At 40.0% G+C, this 22,853-nt stretch overlaps 2 protein-coding genes across 3 annotated transcripts in view; both read left to right on the plus strand.

Annotated features, from left to right (window-relative positions):
• LOC109629638 (adhesion G protein-coupled receptor A3) overlaps nt 1-22,853 on the plus strand; it is a 172,984-nt gene that overhangs the window by 17,446 nt on the left and 132,685 nt on the right. The window contains 4 exon segments of the mRNA XM_020087410.2: nt 17,715-17,786; nt 20,207-20,278; nt 20,490-20,561; nt 21,002-21,165. Of these exon segments, the coding sequence (XP_019942969.2) occupies nt 17,715-17,786; nt 20,207-20,278; nt 20,490-20,561; nt 21,002-21,165 (380 nt within the window).
• Nucleotides 1,364-8,624, plus strand: LOC138413695 (uncharacterized). Of its 2 annotated transcripts, none has more exons than XM_069539100.1 (6): nt 1,364-4,832; nt 4,932-5,140; nt 5,398-6,413; nt 6,505-6,574; nt 7,151-7,325; nt 7,702-8,624. In XM_069539100.1, exons 1-6 carry the CDS (start codon nt 4,792-4,794, stop codon nt 7,862-7,864), a joined length of 1,674 nt encoding a protein of 557 aa, XP_069395201.1. In that variant the 5' UTR covers nt 1,364-4,791; the 3' UTR covers nt 7,865-8,624. The 2 variants fall into 2 exon arrangements, with proteins under 2 accessions (XP_069395201.1, XP_069395202.1); XM_069539101.1 differs by having other exon boundaries at nt 1,364-1,857.

Here is a 22,853-nt window from a genome sequence, read left to right on the forward strand (position 1 = left end):
ACACTGTTGAAGGACACCCTCATCCCGCGACGGCTTGTGCATAGGAATGGATGACAGGGTGAGGTCCATACTAGGGAGAGCGCAAAGTGCAGGTGGGACGGGCACAGTGAGCACCATTATCATAAACCAGACTGACCCTGGGCTTTTCCTCAGGGGTCAAAGGTCAAAGGTTAGTGGTGGGGAGAGCAGAGAAAAATCACAGGATTATTGACCCCTTGGAGTCAATAACACTTGATTAAAGCAGAAGACCACTCAGTCAAATAATTAAATATCACTGTGTCGCTTCTGTCAATATTCTTAAGCAGTGGTGTCATGTTTAAAAAATAATGTCTTCCCAACTCATAAAGAACATAAATTAAATACAAAAAGATGTTTTTTTTTCCCTTTAATACTCAAATTATGAAGCATTACATTTTACATTATTAACACACAGTAGATTGACAAACTACAGTTGACTGAAATGGTGCAATCATAGGGTTTTCCATGGGTTTCCTTTCGTTTGTTGCTGTGGTGGCAGTGGGGGTGAGATAGTGCACCTTTTATATATACCATATTCATTTATCTTATTATTATATGTACAAAAGAAACATCACAGGTTGTTGTTTTTCACAGTGCACGGAAGTAAAGCCAGATCCACTCTTCTATGAAGTGAGTGCAATGTCCTGAGGTAATCCTTCACATTTCTATAAGTGACCAGTCTGTGCACCATGTGAAATAACATTAGTAAAACAATACTGTCAGTGAATGGATTTCAATTGCAATTTTCTGATCCTCTCATACTCGGCTGACTTAAAATCTCACTGTCCTTGTAGCTAATATAGTGACTGAAGGAGTCAGCTTTCTGAGGCACTGTAATGAGTCTGTTCCTCTAGGTTTGTCACTCTAGGTCCTCTCACATGTGCCTTTTTCTGACATGATTTTCTGCCCAGACGTGTTCACAACACGACAAATCCTCTCGAGGACTCAGGTGACGGATGGAGCAGCAGGCAGAGAATGTATCGCAAATATATTCTGCTGCAGAGATCATGTGTTTTGGTTTACAACACCACCGTCTGCTCTTATCGGCTCTCATCACCACAAACTGACATTTTCGCCGGTGTCTTCTACAATTGTCCACATTCACAAATGTAGGCTTGTCTTCTGTGGCAGCACATGTTACAGCAGACTTCAGAAACTCCTGCAGTTTAAAGTGGACTAATGAAACTCTTTTAAAGCTGATAAATTTTGGTTTCTCTATTGACACACTTAACCCTCACTGTTACACTGGAGCTCTTTCCATTCAAAAATAATATATGTTTGCAATTAATAGACACACTTGTTTGGTCCTGAAATATGAGACAACCTCCATTTCTTGAATGTACACTGTAACAAATTGCTGTAAAAATACTGGATATTTTGCACAGTAGTGTACCGTTTTCCATTAATACAGTTGAATACTGTAAATTCTGATGTTTTTGAGGAACAAAATATTAACGGCAAGCTCCTGTAAAATCTTACGGTAAAAAGCAGTATTTATTTATTTTTTACAGCAAGCTACCTATAATCTTACGGTATAATACAGTATTTTTTCAGTTCAGTTTCACTTTAAATCAGACTTGATCTTCGGTCCGTTTAATACTTCATCTGAGCAAAATAAAACATTTAATGAAATGAAAAATAGGCCTACACATCAGTGTGTTTATTTGAGATTGAGGACACAACAAGAAGATGAGGAATTACTTTTCATCTGGACTCTTAAACTGAAAGCACCAAACTGGATGGAGCACGAGAGGCATCACCTTCTGCTTTTCTCAACGTTCTCTCGTCAACTGCGCAGCGCACCCTCATCCATCCTGTCTCCGTGGCTTTCTTAAGAAGGTAAATATAATCTTGCAAATGTCAGCATAATGCTAATGTGATTTTGTGTTGGATTCACATTTTATTGACTGTTTTTTGCCGAAAAGATTGGGTCGAAAGTACGTGCCACACGCTAGCATACGTAACTCATTTAGCAACAAAGTGGACAAAAGTTTAGCTTTCTGTTGAAGCACATAACTTAAATCAGCATAAGTTGACTTGGGCATTTGATTTGTTGTCAGATATAATTAAGGTGGGCTACAAGGTTGTATTTTACCATTTGTTGTTTTACTTTTTCAAGTAAAACGGTTTATGAGAGTTTATAGGGAGAAGCTTGTTATGCAGGTTGATGCAAAAAGCTAAAAAGTAGCTTCAAATATGCACTAATGTAATATACAGTAGCTAAAGATTTTTTTGTTGTGAAGGCCTGTAGTTAAAACATGATAACTTGCAACATATGTGGTAAAACCTGCAGGAATACATTTGCACATGTCAGGCACATGCGAACTCATAGTTGTCTGCCTAATGCATCTTTCAAGTGTGGTTTCCGTGAATGCACAAGAGCTTTTTCTAAGTTTTCGGCCTTTCGCTCTCACACTCATCGCCATAAATATGTAAAGAATGTAACTAAACTGGATAATGCAGGAGATTTAACATGTCATATGGACCTCTGTAGTACAAAATGTGAGGATATCCGGGGTCTTCTCTTGCACCTGAAAAGTCATATAACTGAGAGCAAGACAGTCTCGTGCCCTTTCAGACAATGTGACAAAAAATTTACAGTTAAGTCAACATTCACATCGCATGTGTCCAGAAAGCATAAAGATTACACTGAAGGAAGTCTAGCTGAGTCCATAGCAAGTACAAGCAGCACCAGTAATCGGAATGATGAGGGCTGCTATACACAGCTTGAGAATCCCAGTCAGTCCAGTGATGAAGACATGGAGGTCTACCCAGAAAGAGCAGATGAAGGGGAATTCATCAGACATTTGGCCTTGTTTTATTTGAAATTACAAGCTAAATTGCTCCTTCCGTCCTCTACTATTCAAACAATAATTGAACATTATCAGGAAATACATGACATCAATCAATCTCACCAACTTTCCAAGCTTAATGAGAAGTTGACATCACTTGGACTTTCTGAAGCTGACATAAATACTGTCATAGTTACACTGAAAAATGAGGATCTCCACAGGGCTAGCAATACCCAGACACTGAAAACTGACCATAAAAGAAAAACTTTTTTTAAAAGTAACTTTAATTATGTGGAGCCACTGTCCATGTACTTTGGTCAGAATGAGTCAGGCAAAGAATGTTTTGGACAATATGTTCCTGTGAAAAACACCATTGAGTCTCTCTTGTCCTCAGAGTCAGTGATGGAGCAACTGCAGCAGGCAAACACCAGAGTACAACCTGATAATGTTTTACAGGATGTGTGGGATGGTACAATTATTGAAAAGAACTTGCTGCTCAAGCACACAGCCCCTGCATTAGGTGTAATCCTGTATCAGGATTCCTTTGAAGTCGTCAACCCCCTAGGGTCCGGGAGGAAAAAGCACAAGATTTTGGCCGTGTATCTGACCCTTGCAAATATTTTGCCCTACAACAGATCAAGTATTGATCACATGCAACTTGTGCTGCTTTGTCGAGAGCAAGACTATAAATATTTTGGACAGGATCTAGTGTTTGGCCCTCTTGTGAAAGATTTGAAGGAACTTGAGCTGAATGGAGTAACTCTGCCGGATGGCCAGCTCTACAAGGGAACCCTGTGTGCCATAGCAGGAGACAATTTGGGTTCACACAACATTGGGGGCTTCACTGAAAATTTTAGCAAGAGCTCACATTTTTGCAGATATTGTGAGATTGATCGGGTAGCATTTCAGGGAGATCCTCTGGCTAAGGGCCCTGACCGCACACCACAATCGTATCATAAAAACACTGAGGCTGCAAGTCATAATGTGGAAGCAAGGGGCTGTTGTGGTGTTAAATTTGACTCCATTTTCAATCAACTGGCATATTTTCATGTATGTCACCCTGGATTACCTCCTTGTCTTGGCCATGACCTTTTTGAGGGCGTTGTCTCTACAGATTTAGCATTGTACCTCAACCACCTTGTTTTAAAAGAAAAAGAGTTTACTTACGTTGAACTGAATCGGCGCATTAACCAGTTTAAATATCTTGGCAATGACGCCAACAACAAACCTTGTGAGGTGAACCCAGGGGCTGGAAAACTCTCTGGACATGCAGTTCAAAATTGGTGTTTCCTGAGAATGTTGCCATTATTAATTGGTGATAAAATAAAAAGCCCTGGAGAGAGTGAGGCGTGGCAGCTTATTTTACAGCTGAGAGAGATCGTGGAGCTGGTATGTGCTCAAACCATTTCCACAGGCCAGGTAGCATATTTAAGAGTCCTGATAGATGAGTATTTGTACATCAGAAAGCAGACTTTTGCGGATCATCCACTCAAACCTAAACATCACTACCTAAATCATTATCCAGAACTCATTGTTCAATTTGGGCCACTCATCCGTCTATGGACACTGAGATTTGAAAGTAAGCACACTTATTTCAAACAGTGTGCAAGAAGGCTGCACAATTTCAAAAACCTCTGTGGAACCCTAGCTGAAAGACATCAGCTTTTGCAGTCTTTTCTAAGTGCTGGAACACTGTTTCCACCATCTGTTGTGGTAGAGAAGGGAACTGAATTTATTTTAGGAGACTACAATGATAAGATCAGACAGTCAGTTGCTCATCTTAATTTTGATCATCTAAATACCCTCATTAGTCATGATGTGACAGTAAAAGGGACAACATATAAGAGCAACATGTTTGTTGTTGTAGGTCATAATGATGATGGCCTTGTAGTGGGAAAAATCAAAAAGGCTATCATTCATAAGAATTCATCCGTGTACTTCATCACTGAGGTATATCAGGCTGTTCGTCAACCAGAGATGAATGCTTACCACACTTCACCAATGCAGGAAGCCTACTACTGTGTCAGTCAAGCAGAGCTCCTTGATCACTACCCACTGCCTGAGTATTCAGTTTGGGGTATGTCTTTGCTAACTCTTCATCATTCTGTCCCAACATTTTAGATTCATGTCATCCATTGGTGATGAAATAAAGGTCATCATCCTCAAGACTTTGCCCAATTTGTCTGAGGATACTAAAAAACAGATCATCACAGCACTTGAAATCTCGGGTGTGGAATCAACAGAGGACCTCAAATATGTGCAGCAAGATGACCTCAAAGATCTCTTGCCTGTTATCCAGCAAAGGAAACTTCTGGAGGCATTCAAAATGGGTAAGTATTATCAATATAGTGTTTTCATGTCCAGTTAAAGCTGCAGTACTTGGTCAAAAACAAGACAGTGATTCGGGCTGGCCACAGACTATACAGTTTCTATTATTATACTGTAGCTTTAAGTCTATTCAAAACAATAAATTGAATTGCCATACAAACTCACAATCTCTAGTGTTTATGATAAGAGTTTGCATGCATATGTGACAAATATTTGAAACAGTGATAATAATAATATATTTTATTTCCATGTGTTCTAGAATTTACTACAGTCACACTTGATCCACAAGTCTTGCCCGATGACTCAACACATACAAGTCTGACTTCGCTCTCTAGTCCATTGCCTCGCTCTTCATCTTCACTGTCCTGCATTTCATCCCTGTCAAGCTCTTCAGAACCATCAACACCATGTACTTCACACAGCCCAAGACAATCAGCCAACACATCCAGTAAGTGGCATCAAACCTTTGAAGTCCCATGGGATAAAATGCCAGAGGAAGTGCAGTCAGCCATTGCCGACAGCAAGAGACCTGCTCCTGACAAGCGACGCCAAATGATACGAATTCTTGCTGATGAAATGAGAAAGTATGAGGTTAACCCCACACGCAGCGAATGTCTTGTCATCTGCCAAAAAATTGTCAAGCAGTACCCCAGAAGTTTTGCTGATATGACAACAGGAGGTGTCATCGTTGCTGGTGGATTTACGTCACTCCTTTCTCAAGTGAAAACGCGAATTGAGAACATGAACCGTGCAGGGACATTGAAACGACACCGAACATCAAGACGGGCTGGACAACTGCAGAGGCCAACTGATTCTTATGGATGCACACAATTTCAGCCGGACCCTCCACCTGAAGAAACCGATGAGACAGTGGAGCAGAAGCGGCAACAATTGGTGAACATCTACAGGCAGGAAGGTATTCAAGGTAGTGAGAGGGCAGAAGTGATAAACCTCATGAAAACAACATTCTGTCTTCAGCGTAACCACATCAATCAGACTCCAGCACCTTCCATTGAAGATTTAAGAATCCAGTGGCCCTACCTTTTTACCCCAAGGGGTCTCTACTGTCACTTTGAGTTACTAACTGACATCAGCGTTCTGCGTGCCTTGGAGCTATCCATTGAAGAATGTGGACAAGGAATAGAGAAGTATTTAAGGACAAAACTGAAGAACAAAGATGTACAGTCTGAAGATGGGGAATTGACTCTTTGCATCATCCAGTTACTGATGGCCTACTTTGATGAGAGAAGAGAGGGACTGATACTCTTAGCTGATGTAAGTTTTGTTTAGCAATATTTCTTGTGTCTACAATGACTGTACATGCAATTCCATTCTTAATTTGGATACTGTTGTCCATGTTCTACAGATGTCTGCCACAGCAGCAGATGTTGAGCGCACCCTGACGCTGCCATCCAGTCCACGACTGATTCTACTGGGTAAGTGTCATAAAAGCATGACGTGGAGTATTGAACAAAGTCAGTCTGTCTTTCAGTGTCGTCATCTGTCTAATTCCTCTTTCTGTATCTGTCTCCTAAACTTAAGTTTTATCGTGGTCTGTCATGGATGTAGTTCTCTCATCATTCTTTTTGCTATCTCAAGTTGTGGAAACTAATGATTTGCAATAAGATAATTTATGATACCTGATATAAATACAGTAGAACATGTGTGGATAGGTGTTGCACACTTGAACAGAGACTCAGTGTAACTTTTTATATTCTGTCTTTAGTGTGTTATTCTGCAAAATACACAGACATTGCAATGAATACACCAACACATTTCTGTCCAGCTTTCCTCTTAGCACTACAGTTCAATGTATGTGTGTATTGACCTAAAACACCAGTTAAACAACAAAAAAAATTGCTTTAATGCCACACAAACACATCAAGTTGCACAAAACATTACTGTTAAAAAAATAAAATAATCTATAAGGGGTGGATTTTTCTGTGAACTTCTTATCCTCATATAAGGCCCTTATACCCATATTTGTTTTCCATAACTGTTGTCTGCATTAGTTGCTGGTGATGGAGTCACTTTGGGACATTGGATGATCAGCATCGAAAGCCAGGTCATCTGTGAAGGCATCCAAAAAACCTTCATCACAGGGCTTGCTGCAGTTTTCGCCACGTACTATGTGTTCAACATGCAATACCAAGAAGAAGCTGCAAGGACACTGGAGTTTGTTCAAAGGTAAATTTTCTGCCAGAAATATTGTTTGAGTATGTTACCTATCTTCCCAGCTCTGTAAAGTATCTATATGTTGAACTTTGCCAAAGATAAAAATTCCCAAACATAATGTTTCCTAATGCCACCCTCAAATCAAAGTTTAATAGATACTGTAATAATGGCAACAACTGATCTGTTGTAATCCTGAATAATGAATGTTTTGTTTCTCATAAATAGTTTTAGATAATTCTCTCATAATTATGAGACACAGGGGTCATTATCATTAAAAGACATTTTAATTTGTTATTCAATTAATGTGATAGGGTTCCATATTAAATGCAAATTATCTCTACTTACCATACCTAATATCTTATATACTTTCTCTATTATTACATTTTAGGCGCCTCATTGGGATTAATCCTGAGAGGGGAAGAAAGACCAGCCAGGGGAAGGTGGTGTCAAAGAAGACGGGGAAGCTGGTCCACAAAAAGGCAACAACGGTGAATCCCCATGTGGCCACTCTACTAAAAAATTTGATGGACTTTGAGTGGGGCTTTATTTAGCCAGTATAGTTCAGTCCATCTGTCTCAGATGTCCAGGTTCATTTTGGACCCAACATCGTTGAGAGCCTGTTTGACATGTTATTGTTAATGGAATGTTTGTAATTAAGTTAGCTTTTTCTTAGCTGCTATTCGTTTGATGCAGTGACTTTAACCCAACTGTTGTCTTTGGGTGAAGGGAGGAAGGAGGAAGGAAAAAAACTAGCAGTAAGGTTAAATGAAGTTGAATTGGCCCGGGGGAGGAAAATACAAAAGTTAATGAATGTAATGTTTTCCATCACTTGTCATAGTTCAAGAAAAAATTCTGACAACATGGATTTTGTAGATACTGAAAATGTTCAGCTTTAATAAATGCCTAATGTTGTAAGGCCATCTCTTGTCTGAGCCAATTCTGTGATAGCTTTTTTCATTTATTATAATTATTATAATTATAATTATTATTATTTCAGGGGTTTTCATTTTTAAATGTAAAATATTTAAATCATTTGTTTATATCACTGTGAAGATCACATTCAACAGTTTTACAGTAATAAGTTGTTAATGGAGAATACTGTAGGAACTGTAAAATAACAGTATAATTGCAACCGAAGAGCTGACAGTATAATACTGTAATGTTTATTTTCCATACAGCACAGTACTGTAATATTTTTACAGTACTAAACTGTTGTTGTAGATCACAGTAGGTACACTGTAGAATAACAGTTTCAAGCTGGCAACTGTAGCTGCCAGTACTTTACTGTAATTTAACAGGAAATTTTGTTACAGTGTAAGCTTCAGGAAAAATGCATATTGTTTTTTTTTCTGTCCATTCAGTTAATAATTATAAACCATAGACTTTAAATAAAGATGGACGACACATGTCGACTTACAACTGTGTATTTATTAATCATCTTGTTTTCTTATGATTTTTTTAACATGAAAAGTGAGTTAAACATTTTCAATTCGTCATCGTTATTATTCAATATGTTTACTCCTCTTACAGAAATGCACTTGTTTTTCTTTATATCTGTCCTCACCATTATTTTCTACAACGACCCTGTTCCTCTCAGTTCTTATTGACTCTGTCGCAAATCAAATAATCTTTGTATGTTGGGGTGTGAATTGTGATATTCTAAAAACGTTATTTGACCAGTGTTTAGTGAGTCAGTCTTTCTGAAAATCATGAAGTTTCCCTATCAAAATAGTTTCTAAAACCAAACTTAACAAAGACCGGTACGTGAAATGACAAAAGCCATTTTTGAGAAGAATTAATTTAACATGTACACCATGTCCCATCTGCTAACATGGGGGAGGCCTCTACTTTAGTCAGCCACCAGGTGACGATCAAGATGCTTTGGCTTCACTTTTGGGATCTGTCATGTCATCTTTCTTTATATACAGTCTGTGTTGTAACACATCATTAGTTTTATGGTGGTAGAGAAAACCCTTAATTAATTCATCTGATTAAACCCCCAGTGCATGTTTCTGATTTTAGTCTTACATTGGTCTCTTTTAATTTGTTCACTATAAATATATAATGATGTATTTGGATTTATATTCTGCTTCAGCTTGTGCGTGCATCAGTCTGCCATTGCAGTGATGATCTGTATTCCAGGTTTTCCTTTCTCACGTAAAAGCATGTTGTTGTTTTTTTGTCTGTTTACCTTAGAGAGGACATGGAGTTAGATGAAAACCTAAATGGATCAAAGCGAAGCCTTGAGATTATTTTATTGTTGTTTTTACAGGAGACCCTGACCGGGTCACAGTTGAGGTCAAGCATGTCAAAGCCATGGGTGTGACCGATTTTTTATTGATGGAGAGACGGAGAAGGCAGACTCGTCTTCTGTCTCACCTCTGCCTCACGTCTATGGGCAGTTATTCACAGTCTCCTCCAAGTAAACAGATGGATGCAGCAAAATACGTCATGATTTCATAGAAACATATAATATTTATTTACAGTTTGGGGGTATTGGGGTTGTTTCTCCTTTTTGTTGTGTTCTACTGTTTTAAAAATTGCAAGAGAGCAAGAGGGCTCGGATCAAAAGCAGCTCTCAGAAGAAATTGCTTCACACTCTCCTTAACCTTTTGCTTTGTTCTGATAGAAATATCTCACGCTGATGAGAACAGTGGTTCAAAAATAGGAAGCATTTGTGGAAGTGTTGACAAAGAAAATCTTTGTCTACACTTCGGGGGGTTTCTTTTTCCTCTGTCTGCTGTGGAACTGCTTGATGTGACTGTTTTAATTTGGAGTGTAGGCTGGAATGAAGGTGTCTTTACATAAGTGACAGAAGTGAAAATCACAGCAAATATCCCATAAGCACTGCTCATCCACCCACCAGGAATAAATTGCACTCCGGCTGCGTTGGAGAAATGTGAAATCATCTTCGCCTTGACTGCGTTCAGAGACGTTTAAGTGGCAAAGACTTGCATCGCTCCTCTTTGAAAACCTGTCAGATATGAAATATATTGTCAAAATGAAACATAAAAATAACTTCACCCTTTATGCAAAATGATACCAGCTTTACAGTGATGAGTGTTGACTGTTTCAAATAGGCTATTTGATTGTGCGCCGTGTCATCTTGCCAAGAAGGTTGAATAATTAATTTATGCCCACAGGTCCTGTATATAATATAAACACACAGAGGAAAAGTCCATAGCTGTTCTTTTCTCTGGCACTGGTAGCTACAAGGCTGTCACAATGGCTGTCAACACGTATTTAGTAACATTCCAGTCCGTGGTTATCAGTCCGGGTGAGTGTTTGCTGTTATTCAGAGCGTGTGGCCCAACCTTCCCTCAAAGCATTTGCAAACTGATCCATGAATATTTAACAAGTGAATAAATGGTTTCAATAAACACATTCCATATTAGCATCAGTGTCGGTGCCAATGTACGTAACACTTAGTCAAGCACATGACACCGGCAGAGAGAGTTTTAACAGGAGGAATGAGAGGAATAAAGAAAGGGATTCACTTCCTGCTCTTTAAGTTAACTTTAACTCAAAAGTTGGTATTATCAACCTCTGTCATGATATTCAGACTGTCCTTTCAAAAGTGACCCCATAGGTCGTCTGTGCAAGAAGTTTAATACGATACGTGGCTGTGTCTTAATGTTAGAGAACCTCTAGTGGCCGCTGTAATCATGGAAGGTGCAAAGGGGAAGTCAGGTGACATAAAGAAGGACTTAATGGGGTGAGTGGCTAAAACAGGAGTTTCAGTCAGTAGTTCGTTCCCTGTGTGAAAGTGTGAAACCAGCGTTGTGTCTTTAATCATCACCGTGTCACAGCGTTCTCTGTGTGTTTGTTATAACCATGATGATGAAAGTCTTCTAACCTTAAGATTGTACTTACTTTATCCCAAAACACAACCGTTCACCAAATCAGCAATTCTCAAACTGGGGGTGTAGCACATCTGGAGGCCAATGGAGCTACTGCAGGGTGGCAGGTGTGAATGACTATAGGAAAAATTAGAGCCTGAAACTTGTATATGGTTAAGTAATCGGATTTATGAAGAGAAAATTAACATACAAGAGTTTGCTGATGCTATTTTGCTGACCTTGATGTTACTAAAAATCCACTTAGATCCTTTTTTATCATTTGCTTCCTTTATTACAGTGATTGATAAAACATTCAAGATGATCTTCTGAAGGGACGAAATTCACGAAAACTTTGTGATCCACACACCTTCATGTACCTAGGGCCAAACTCTCTCACAATGTTACTATGACACCAAAGGGCATGTTATTGGTTTCTATTGGTCGTATTTGAAGGGAAGTGACAAGCGACATGGCTGTTTGGTTGGAGGACTTGTTATGGGATCAGCTCAGGCTGCAACTGCTTTGATTATTTGCATAATCCTTTTTTATTTATTTTTTTCATCATTTAGTTTATAAAATGTCCATAAATGGTTGTGAACAAGAGCCATGCTCGCTGCAGCAGTAAACAAAGCTGAGCATGATGGGAATGTTTCGACAACAACAAATAGTTGTTGGGACTTTTTTCTTAAACCAGAAATGTGAACCACACATTGGTAGACAAGTCAGGAGGAAACGATTAAAGAATCACTACAGTCATTCGGATTTATTCTGTGTACATCATGAACCTTTGTACCAAGTTTCATGGTAATTCATTCAAGAGCTGTTGAGATATTCCACATAAATACATGAAATACATTACAATCATCTTAGTGCTACGATAATATCAAGTAATGAACAATATTTGCTAGGTTCATTTTCTGGTGACCATGACCGACCATGACCACTGGCACTTGTGATTGGACCGCAGACAGACATACTGAAATCCATGGCACCGATGTGGCCAAGAAAAAAGTGTCATGCTTTTCCCATCCAACTGTACAAAACCCACAAGTCAATTTAATAGATTTAAAAAGACAAAAGCAGCAGTTCTTCACAGTTTATGAAATACAATATTTGACGTTGTATCTGAGGTGATACAAGAACAACATTTAAACTATAATCCAAATTGGCAGATGTTCTGTCTGTTAACCAAACTAAACTTAATTGTTTTACATTCATATTTATGTGCTGCCATAGATGGGGTTGGTCTTGTTGGGTTGTAACAAGGTGTCTTTGTGTACAGACATTCCGACACCAACATGCCACTGAGAAGAAGTATGATTCAAGTTGTACTAACGATTATATGCCATCGTCTCATTTCATTAAATGCGCCTATGATGGACTACATCATGTGGCATCACTTTCCATTTGGACATGTGCCCAAGAGGCCGCACGAGCTTCGCTTTTATTTGCTTATGTACTTCTTGTTATATTTGACCTTTTGTGAATCTGATGGTATTTTGATAATTACATCAGGGCCGAGATCCATTTAATGAGACTGTTTGTGATTAAATATTGTTTGTTTTCAACATAAAAAACGGTGCTCTGCTCCTCTGTGGCCGTGCCTGGAGCATGTGTGTGGTCCAGTGTGTGTATGGCCTGTGAGCATATGTGTGTGTGTGTGGGTGTGCGTGCACACCTCGGTATCAGTGTGGCTGTGTGATGTGGTTAATTGTCTAGATTCGGGGAAGGATCTGCCCATTAGTGTCACACAGTGAGCAGGCAGATATCCTCAGGGTCACATGGCTCGGGAGAAATTGAGCAGGATAAGATATACAGTGCAGTTTAAATTAATTGGGAAGCACTTCAGTAGCTTTTCAAACATTAACCACAAATGGTGGAGTTTATACTGAGGGTTGCTGCTGCTCTTCAAACACACAGGGCTGGGGGAGTAGAAAATGGTTATTGTTTAAACATTGATCTCATTTGAGCTGCTCCAGCTGTATCTACAGTGGATATATGGGGCACGTCTCAACAAAGGTATCATTGTGTGTGTGTGTGTGTGTGTGTGTGTGTGTGTGTGTGTGTGTGTGTGTGTGTGTGTGTGTGTGTGTGTGTGTGTGTGTGTGTGTGTGTGTGTGTGTGTGTGTGTGTGTGTGTGTGTGTACTGGCAGTGGCCAGGGCTTTCGTTTACCTTAACTGAGCAAAGAACCATATCTTTATTTTATATAGGCTATTACCAGGTTAAGAGCTTAGATTTTATTTCCCCTGTTTTCATATTTTCTCCATCTCTCTGTTAGTAATGTGGTTGCTTTATGGTGCTACTGCACACCCAGTGCTGTTACATGAAAAGCTTTAAGTGGCAGATTCAAGTGTGAACATAGGAAGTGTAGGGTTTCATGAACAGCAACTGAGAAGAGAAGCAGTATTTCTGTTTCAATGAGAAGCTCAATCCAACCAAGTTGTGGGACTAATGGAAAAAAAGGCTTTTATTTGAGCGACTTATTTTTTTCATTTTTTGAGATATCTTTTGCCTGTGAGTGTGGAGCATCTTCATAGTGGGATTTATATGAGGCCTTGCCTTGATTTATTTTGTGTCCTGTCAGGCAGGAGAAGTTAAACAGTATGTTAATGAAAGTCATTGTTTCTAGGGTAAAGAAAACTACAATATATACAATTTGGATGAAACGTACTAGTGGAAACATCACTAGGATTATTTGATATTCAGTTTTTGCCGAAAGAACCCTTTTACCTAAATCTTACACGCTGAACCTTTAAGCTCTCTAATGGCGCTTAGATATAATCTTGTTCAGAGTCTGGAGGTGGGTCTGTGTGTGCTGTACAGTTTCCTGCTGCACACTACCACTTAACTACTGTACATATGACATGGGATATTTCCCTCCTCCGAGTAGGTTATGTTCTCACTGCCATTTGTATACTGCTTGTTTGTCTGTCTGGAAGAGTGGGGCATGACCCAAGGAAGAACCCACACAAATTTGGAGCAGATTCGATTTAACGGTCACATCAAGGAATTGGTTTTCACTTTCTTTAACATGGTGAGATACGGTGCCAGCTTGGCGGAGGTAATGCACACTCCAAGCTCCCCTCTAATTTAAACTCGCTATTTCTTTCACACACAAAACATTTGACCCTCTTACCGGACCTATTTTTCAGTGAAATCTGTTTTAGAAATCTGTGTCTAAGTATATTTGACTGGTGATCTGTGCAGAGGTACCATCAGGACGAGCAGTAAAGAGAAGGGTGGAAATAAACCTCAATGAGTGTTATGTGTGCTGCTGTGTGGCTTTCGACTGTAACAACCGAGAAGAAATTGGATCCCAAGGACAGACCAGTGGGAAATGGCTGGAAGTTTCAGTAAATACAGCAAAGGCCTTACAACAAGTAGCAGCAGTTTGGGTGTGTGCCGACAGGAGGTTAAAAGAAGGAGAACTCTTCAAGTCGTGACCCTCTGGGTTTCTTCTTCCTCAAATTGGACGCTGATGCACTTCAGAGCCGGATTCGAACACAAACCTCACAATGCGATATTTGCTTTGTAAATATTTCTTGGAGTTTGTTTTATCCTGTTTAGAGGAGCAGATGTGTGGAGCTCACTCACAGAAGACGTTTTGGGACGTGGCAGACAGTTATTCATAGAAAAGGATGCAGAAAACACTTTCAAATAGTTTCCTCTGATTGTTGTAACTTTCTGGCACTCATTCTGATGCATTATGTCGCAGACCCCTCCTGTCTGGACCCTCTTGCACTTTTTAACACACAATCATTATTTATAATAGTAATTTGGCTCAGGTTTGACAAAAGGTTGTTGTGTGGCCCATTATGCCATTGTTTGTTTTATATGGCTTTAAAAATGACCTCATAGAGGGAGCTAGTAAAACAAACATGGATACAGTTGAAACTCAAATTCTATTATCCATCCATAAAAGGAATAAAAAGTATTGACAAAATAATAATTATTGCTTTTCAGTAAACATTGAAATCATATTTATTTACAATATGATATCATTTGGAACAAATTCGGGCATAATTAAAGCATCTTCCAAATTTCCCAAAAAATACTAAACTTACATGTTCACTTTATTTATTCACATACTTTTTCTCAGTTTGTGTTGAGTGTTGGATCCTGTTGGGCCATTTGGCTTTTTGTAAAAGTGTCTCATGTGACCGTCACTCTGCTGCTTGTTGTGGTACATTGAGGAGAACTGGATTCAGCATTTCCTTGTACAGTAGCACATATTGCTGCATGTACACTCCCTGAGCAGTGGCCTCTGACCCTTTGGTACAACAGCGAGTCAACGAGGTGGAAACATTTCCTACGTTCAGCAAATTCAAACACGGCAAAGCAGAGAGCCGCAAGACGGTCCCAGGATGAAAGGAGGTGCTGCAGGCACAGCGGTTGCCCTCTTGACCTCCATCCTCCGTCCGCTCTTTTGTAGCGGTTTGTACACGATCAAAGACGAGAGCGGAGATGAGAGCTAGCCGCCAGCTGACCTGACTGGACCTGGGTAGGAAAGGCAACATCAGTGCTCTTCCTACAGTGTGCAATGCGTGGCTGTGTGTGTTGAATCCTGAGGGATGCCTACAGAAAGTCTCATTAGGAAATCTGATTGTGAAAAGTCAGCAGAAAAAGGAAGTTTATTTGGGTGGATGTTCAGGTGTTGAGGTCAAACCAAGCACACAGATTCATTCAAATGCCTGGTAAAGAGACAGGCTTGTGATGACATTTTTAAAATTAAAAAAAGAAAGAGTAGGTGCCCCTTGTTCGGAGGATTGAGTAGTCCCCAATTCAAATAAATTGACCCGCCAGATTTGAGCCTTACGCCGCCCACTAATAATAATAAAAAAAATGCTAAATACTGGCCAGGGTTAGGCGTGAGAGGGACTGAGAGTGATTTCCAGGCCATGAAACTGGAGAGTGACACAGAATCCCAAGGCCCCTCTGTCACAGAAGGCTGAGGACCATGGTGGTCCCCAGCTACATCAGTTTGGGATGTTGGCTCCAGCTCAGTTACACCCAAAGCCAGAGCTCTTGGAGCAGAGGCAATGCAAGTGCAAGATAGGGTGGAGGCAGAAGGGTAGCGTAAGATTAGTTAGAAGGCTAATCTTCGTGAACCAAAACAATGTCCAATAAATCACACACAGCCATAGACCACAGTCTGATAATGAACCTGCAACCAAAATTGGTAAGAATTTTATATTAAAAGCACCATTAATATGTTCCATCACAGTACAGTCATATTATTTAGTTTACAGCTCAAAAACACCTTTAAGTAATATCTGAAAAACAAAAGAGAGAGAAAAAGAAATACAGGAGGTGCACGTAGGCCTGGACGTTATGTGTGGTGGAGCCCTAATGATGCAGACAAAGTGTGTTTTAACCATGTAGCAAACAATTAAATACAAGACACAGATCATTAACCCGGGATGGGAGTCAATTTTCTGCTGCTAATGATGACTCGTCTTCTGTATGTGTAACTAATGCTGTACGCTGAGCAAATTAACATTAGTGACTGTAAAGCAACAGCAACTGAGGTTTTTCATACATGCACTCTAGTAATAGTAATGTAGACGTCTCAAGATGAAATATTTATTAGTGCACTTTAAATCTTTCATTCTGAACTGAATGTAGTACAGTGTGTTATTTATCTTCTGCTGTGATTAAGTAAAAGAGGGGATTTTGCTGCCAAACCGTCCCACATGTCAAATAAAGAGTTCCAGCAGTACTTTTATTTTCACTTTGGGACAATGGTTTAGGCTCTGATAGTTATTATGGGTCTGGTTCTGTTTTTCTTGGCTGGCCCTGATTTGACCCATATGTCTGAGTTGAGCTACATTGTTGCTCACATTTTTTGGGAAAAGGCACTACCTTTACTTCGCATTCTCATCACACTGACTGGACACACAGTATGGAGTCAGAGGAAACCAGGGACACAATTTCAGGAAGTTTTCTTTGGCCTGCGGAGAGAAACCAGAGAGGAGATTTTTCTGAGATCCATTTTTAGTAGCGTCAGAGGTTTTGGGGTCAGCGGTGGGGGTGGAAAAGGAGTGCTTGGCTGGAAACCGCAACATGTGTGTGTGTTTGCCTCTTGACTGGATGTGGTCCGGGTCTCAAGCATGCAGGAAATAGTTTGTGCCGTCCAGCCAACAGGTGCACGCTCACTCACTAACAATCGGCCCCAGCATTTATGTATAATACAACATTTGAATTCAAAATTGTATTTATAGAATTAGTACAAATTCTCTTTTTTTTCATACTTTGGTCCTTATGCAAGACTTGAGTCCTTCTCTTTATTCCCAGTAGATAACAAACCCTTAGTCTGCGGACTGCACCCTTCTCTGTGAGCAATATAAACATCTTCATGCACGTTTTGAATGACTCATGTTTTCTTGGAAAGCCCTGGGGTGTATTGTAAGCGAAAGATAGATCGATAGATAGATCGATAAATAGATAGATTGATGGATAGATGGATAGATAGATAGATAGATAGATAGATAGATAGATAGATAGATAGTGATGACTGACATAACTTTTGTAACTCTTTCTGTCTCTTTCTCTTTTCTCCAGGGACCTGAAGAATAATTTGATTAGCACAGTGGAGCCCGGGGCCTTCCTTGGTCTGCTGGCTCTGAGGAGACTGTAAGTATGATGGAGCCTTCTAATAGTCTTCTCCAGGGGACAAGTTCTCTGGCTTTAGAGGCGACGAGAAAGAAAAGTGTCTGAACTGCAGAGCGAAAGGGAGAACTGAAATATTTAAGTGAAGCAAATATGCTGAAACTACTATTTCAGGCTTCTCTGAACTTTTCTGCTCCAGACAAAGCCAACTGAGGGCGGATCTTAAGTAGCGCCGTCCTTCATGCTAATACAGCTGGACACATTCACAAGTGGGAGCTGCCTGCTGTGATTAGGGAGGGTGTCATGTTTTGGCAGACGGGACGTCGACTGCAGGGGTTAAGGAGAGGGGAATCATTTGTCATTCACTTTCTCCACAAAGTGTTTGGAGATCAGAACCACCGACCTTCTGCTGAGGGATGTAGTTCCATCCTTTTGTCTCTAAGGACATTTTCAGCAGAGGAAATGCTGGAGATTTGAAAAAAACCTTGCAATAACACAGTTTATATGGATGACAGATCAAGGGGAAGGTAATGCCTCACTCAAAGTAAAACATTACAAAATGCAATGGAAACAGAGTTAGCGGATAAATTATAAAGTAGGCTAATGAGGCATAATTGTCCACTTTGGCTCCCCCCCCAAAAAAGGCCACTGAAGACACTGTCTGGGTCCTCACATTGATGAACCTGTTTGAATTTGACTACTGCTCCACACGTCATCTGTTAGCACTAACTGGCCTCATGCTGCAAAAATAGTGGCATCAGCTGTCTAACACACCCAACTTCTAATATTCACACAAAGGTAGTAGATCGTCATTCTTAAGCCTGTTGTTGCTGCTGCCTTTGCAAATGAAAATAGATGCATCCTTTTCAAATGATGTCACACCGTCACACGTCTCAGCGTACTTCACGTTGGCATGGTTGTGAAACAATACACTCACTAGAAGGCAGCACAGCCTTAAAAGTTTCCAGTAACAAACATGGCGACAGTGGAGGAGGCAAAACGAGGCAAAAACGGCAGATGTTTGTGAGGCCAATAAATACATTGTAATATGCATATAGATGCCTGTATTCTTACCAACTTGCAAAGCCTTCCCTCAAAAATGTTCAGCCATTTTGAAAATCTGTTCCTTGTTTCCGATGATGGTCTCGCTTGAACTATTGGCTACAGCGCCCCCTTGCGATTTCTGGTAGTACTGCTCCATTTCATCCATTGTCATCCATATATGTAAGCTTTCAAATACAAACAAAAGGCTTTGTCCATTTCTATATATGATTCTAATGCTTAGCATAAACAAGCCTTTAGAGGTAATGGTTAATAATTGGTAATTAATCTGAGGGAGACACTTGATTGATTGTTACAACCTGAAAGCTAAAGGATCAAGGGTACGATGGAGATGGAACAAGTTAGCCACTACGAGTGTCTAAATCTGCTAACATGCTAACTAATCACTGTTGGCTTTCTGTGGGTTTATGTAATTCATATGTTTTTTCTTTAACTGAAACATATAAGTAATACTTATAGAAAAGGATGTTAATTGTTTTGATGTTATTTGTCTGTTATTACAGTTACTGACACCGGCAGCAAGGTTTTTCATTTGTAAAAGGAAGAAAGGGTTTTTCTTCCAAAAGTTAAATATATATTATGTAATATTTTGAATTGCCACCATGAACACTTGGTCTTTAGAAGTTACAAAAGACATTGAGTCCTCTTCGTGACACAAACATGCACAAAGCTATGGAAAAGAGTTTAGTATTAGGGGTTATTTTCCTGTTATTTTTGGAAAACTAGTAATATTCTCATTGGATTCTCTCATCCTGGCTTTTCTACATATAGGCATCAGAGTGAGTGACATGATTTCAGCCTGATAGTTAGTGGGCTCTGGGCTGGCGGGCACACATGCAGCGAGTTAGCCAGGCTGATTCGGGGCGCGTGTGCACCGAGCTCGGGGAGCAGCAGAGTGCTAATTTAAGTGCTCCCCAACTGGTGATTACTCGAGTGCTCTGCTTATTTTCCCACAGCTGCTCCAGCAAAGCAGCTCTTTAATTACAGAGTGCGAGGGCACGGAGCCACGGACGTGACAGCGCTCAGCCACTCTTTTGCGTGCATGTGTTTGTGTATATGTTTGCGTGTGTTTGTCCGGTTGTGTGACTGCGGCGCTTATGTGAGGAGTAAAAGGTTACAAAAGGTCGGGAGACATATTTGAGGATGTTGAATGGATGAATGAACATGGCACTGGTTTACTAACACAGCTTTCACAGCCGTTTCAGTCCCCTCTGTTTTAAAAAGGCAAGCAAGCATGAAAACAGACACTAACACAGACTCAGATATTTTTGTAGATGATTCCCATTGTGCTCTGTCTCTTGTTTTGACCACAATATCAGTAGAATTTATGATTTCTACATGAACCACTGGATGTTCTCTCTTTACCTTTTTTGTCCTCATAGGGACCTATCCAACAACAGGATTGGCTGTCTATCCCCCGAAATGTTTCTCAATCTGGGCAACCTCTCAAAATTGTGAGTAATCCCTACATTGAGAATATGAATTGCATTGCTTAATGCTTAATTTACGTTGTATAGAGACTGTGGTGTTTCATATGGCCTTAGTAATGCATACATAATACAGTAATTTGGATTAAGTGCCTGTGAGGAGTGGTCTGTTTCTCAATGAATGTCTTTGTGTTTATGTGTGCTTGTGTGTGTGTCTGTTCTTTTTTTCCACAAACAGGAATTTATCTGGCAACATCTTCTCCACTCTCACTGTGGGACTTTTCACACACCTCGTGGCTCTCAGAGTGCTGTAAGGCAAACACATACAAGAACACAAAATCAAAGATTAAACCTCAGCGGTTATTGTTTAGTGTACAGCAGGTTAAAAGGGTAAAAGTCAACAAGTCTCAGGCCGTTTTCACTGCAGATATTTTCTCTTTTTTTTTTTTAGCAGAAAAAACACCAGTGTAAGTAATGACATTACCGATGACTGTTCTGTGTAGGTGGGCCAGTAACACTTGCCAGTGAGTCAGCGTGCACAGTGCTTACACCCTGGAACTGGCACACTCCAATGGAATAAAACCATCATTAATTTCATCATTTACACCGGTGGTTTTGTGACGTGTCAAAATGTGACAAAGCACTCGATTAGTTAAACTGCTGAATTAATTAAATCAAAGGCACTTGCTCAAATACACTGACACAAACTCAAGCACACAGTATGTAACTGTACGCTGGTATTCCCACCAGGCACTTCCACACTGAGACCTTATTCTGTGACTGTCAGCTGAAGTGGCTGCTCCTCTGGGCCCGAAGCAACTCGGTGAGGATTGGGAACGACACGGTGTGTGTGTTCCCCAACCGCCTCCACGGCCTGGAGTTCCGCAACCTACGTGAGCAGCAACTCAGATGTGGTAAGAGCCTATGATAACGGTGTGAGGTTTACATAGACGGGCGGTTTTTACTGGCTCTTAAGGTTCAAGTCAATGTTAAGTCAGCAAAGTAGGTAAAGGTCCCACAATTTACATGTTTCCAGTGTTTGAGTTTTGTGGTTTTAAATATCCCAAAAAACCATCTCAGTATAATTCTCTCATGCTGCTCTCTGAGCTTGAGCAACAGCAGAGTATTTGTGTCTCTGAGCCTCTTTCCTGATTTACTTTTCCTGACTATTTTATGAGTGACACATGGCCAGGCCAAACACCGATAACATTGCTGCCTACTATTGAAGCTTGGTAAAACTTGGCAAATGCAACTGGCGATGGCCAGTCAGGGCTGAACCGAACAAATGCTCCAGCATTTCCAATAAAATAAGCGTGAGCGACTATTTCTTTCCTGGGAAAGGCTGTTCAGTTATATATTGGCTTCCTCACATCCAACAATTGTGCAGCATTTCCTCAACATTTTTCTCTCTTGTATTTGCTAGCCTAGAGACACTTTATTTATTTTTCTATCTAATTTTTGTTTCTTATTTTTCTATATTTATAATTGCACAATCACACAACAGCAAAGTCCATGTATGTGTGAACCTACTTGGCAATAAACACACTCTGATTCTGAAGAATTACTTGCCTGGTGTGCTGCTGTTTCAGTTTCTGAATCCGGGCTGTGTGCATTTCTCCATGGATTGAACATTGTGATACTTCCAGTATCAGGAGTCCATATTGAACTGTTTCAATTAAGATAATTACTCACAATATTTAGTAACATTCCACCTCGCATGCTTTTGTCCCTGCATCTGAATCGGTAGCATCAAGTACGATGTCCCACTGACAGTCCCTGGATAATTAGCACTTCTGTTTATGAGTTAATGAAATGATCCCACCTTGCATCCCAGGTGTAAATTAGTCCTTGAGCATGAGACCAGAATAAAAGCCAGCAGCTCCCTGAGTTCTGATATTCACTGTCTTACACTTTCCTGGTAAATAAGGATTCTTGTGTCTTTCATAAGCTGCTGACGTGATTTTGAGACAAGCAGATTGTCAGATTTATATGACAAATAAAACACTGTTATCAAAAACAAATAGGATGGAGCCCCTTTGTGAGAGCAACAGGGCCGTGTAGTTCTTCTCCGTGTCTACTGTGTTATTTAGACAAATATGTAAACCAAACTAGACTACGTGACTTTGTTCTCGCTTACATTTCAGGATGTTCCTCTGACATTAGAAAGTCTATATATTTCCTTTTGGTAACAAAAAAAAAAAAGCCAATCAGCCATACAATCTCTCCTCAATGAATTCTAGATCATTTACTCAAAAACTGGTATGTCTTAGGACATGTTAAAATGAGGAAGCACCTGTTTCAGACCTTGAGCCTGGATTGAATGGTTACTTTAGATGGACTTTTTGCTGAGCTCCGACAAAGAGGAATAGAAGTTAGATAGAAGATGAGGGACATCGTTACACTTTAAGAAAGTCCCCTGAGACTTCTCATCAGCAAGAAACAGTTTAATTTCACTAACATCACATTTTCAAGTGGTTGGCACAATGAGAACATGATTAAGTAGATCCACACAGATAATAGGCTTCCCTCTCCTGTTATCTCTGCACATGCTGTGAACTGTTTGACAAGCCTAATATAAGACATATAATTTAAAATTTAGTGG

The sequence above is a fragment of the Paralichthys olivaceus genome, chromosome 14 (genome assembly GCF_024713975.1).
Source record: "Paralichthys olivaceus isolate ysfri-2021 chromosome 14, ASM2471397v2, whole genome shotgun sequence".
Classification (NCBI taxonomy): Eukaryota; Metazoa; Chordata; class Actinopteri; order Pleuronectiformes; family Paralichthyidae; genus Paralichthys; species Paralichthys olivaceus.